At 65.3% G+C, this 239-nt stretch overlaps 1 protein-coding gene across 1 annotated transcript in view; it reads right to left on the bottom strand.

Annotated features, from left to right (window-relative positions):
- PCSK9 (proprotein convertase subtilisin/kexin type 9) overlaps window positions 1-239 on the bottom strand; it is a gene marked incomplete at both ends in the record, with an annotated part of 2,903 nt that overhangs the window by 1,435 nt on the left and 1,229 nt on the right. The window contains 1 exon segment of the mRNA XM_010076778.1: window positions 55-229. Coding sequence (XP_010075080.1) covers window positions 55-229 — 175 coding nt within the window.

The raw sequence follows: 239 nt of genomic DNA, 5'->3' as shown, positions 1-239 counted from the left end.
TGGCAGTGTGTCCCCACATATCCCCAAGCCTTGGGGAAACCCCCCAGCCCGTACCTCCGGCTCAGACGCTGGCGAGTACAGACAGGCATCATCCTTGTAGTTCCCAGCTGCCGCAAACATCACCACCCCCATCTGCGCCATCCGCCGGCAGCCAGCGTTCAGCACCCGGCTGTAGGCACCGGCGAAGGGCAGCAGCACCACCGGCAGCACGTGGGGCTGAGTCTCCAGCCTCGCCTTGA

This window comes from Pterocles gutturalis, unplaced genomic scaffold (genome assembly GCF_000699245.1).
Source record: "Pterocles gutturalis isolate BGI_N339 unplaced genomic scaffold, ASM69924v1 scaffold3763, whole genome shotgun sequence".
NCBI lineage: Eukaryota > Metazoa > Chordata > Aves > Pterocliformes > Pteroclidae > Pterocles > Pterocles gutturalis.
Note: the sequence above shows the minus strand (reverse complement) of the source record. Positions and strands in the feature narration are given on the sequence as shown.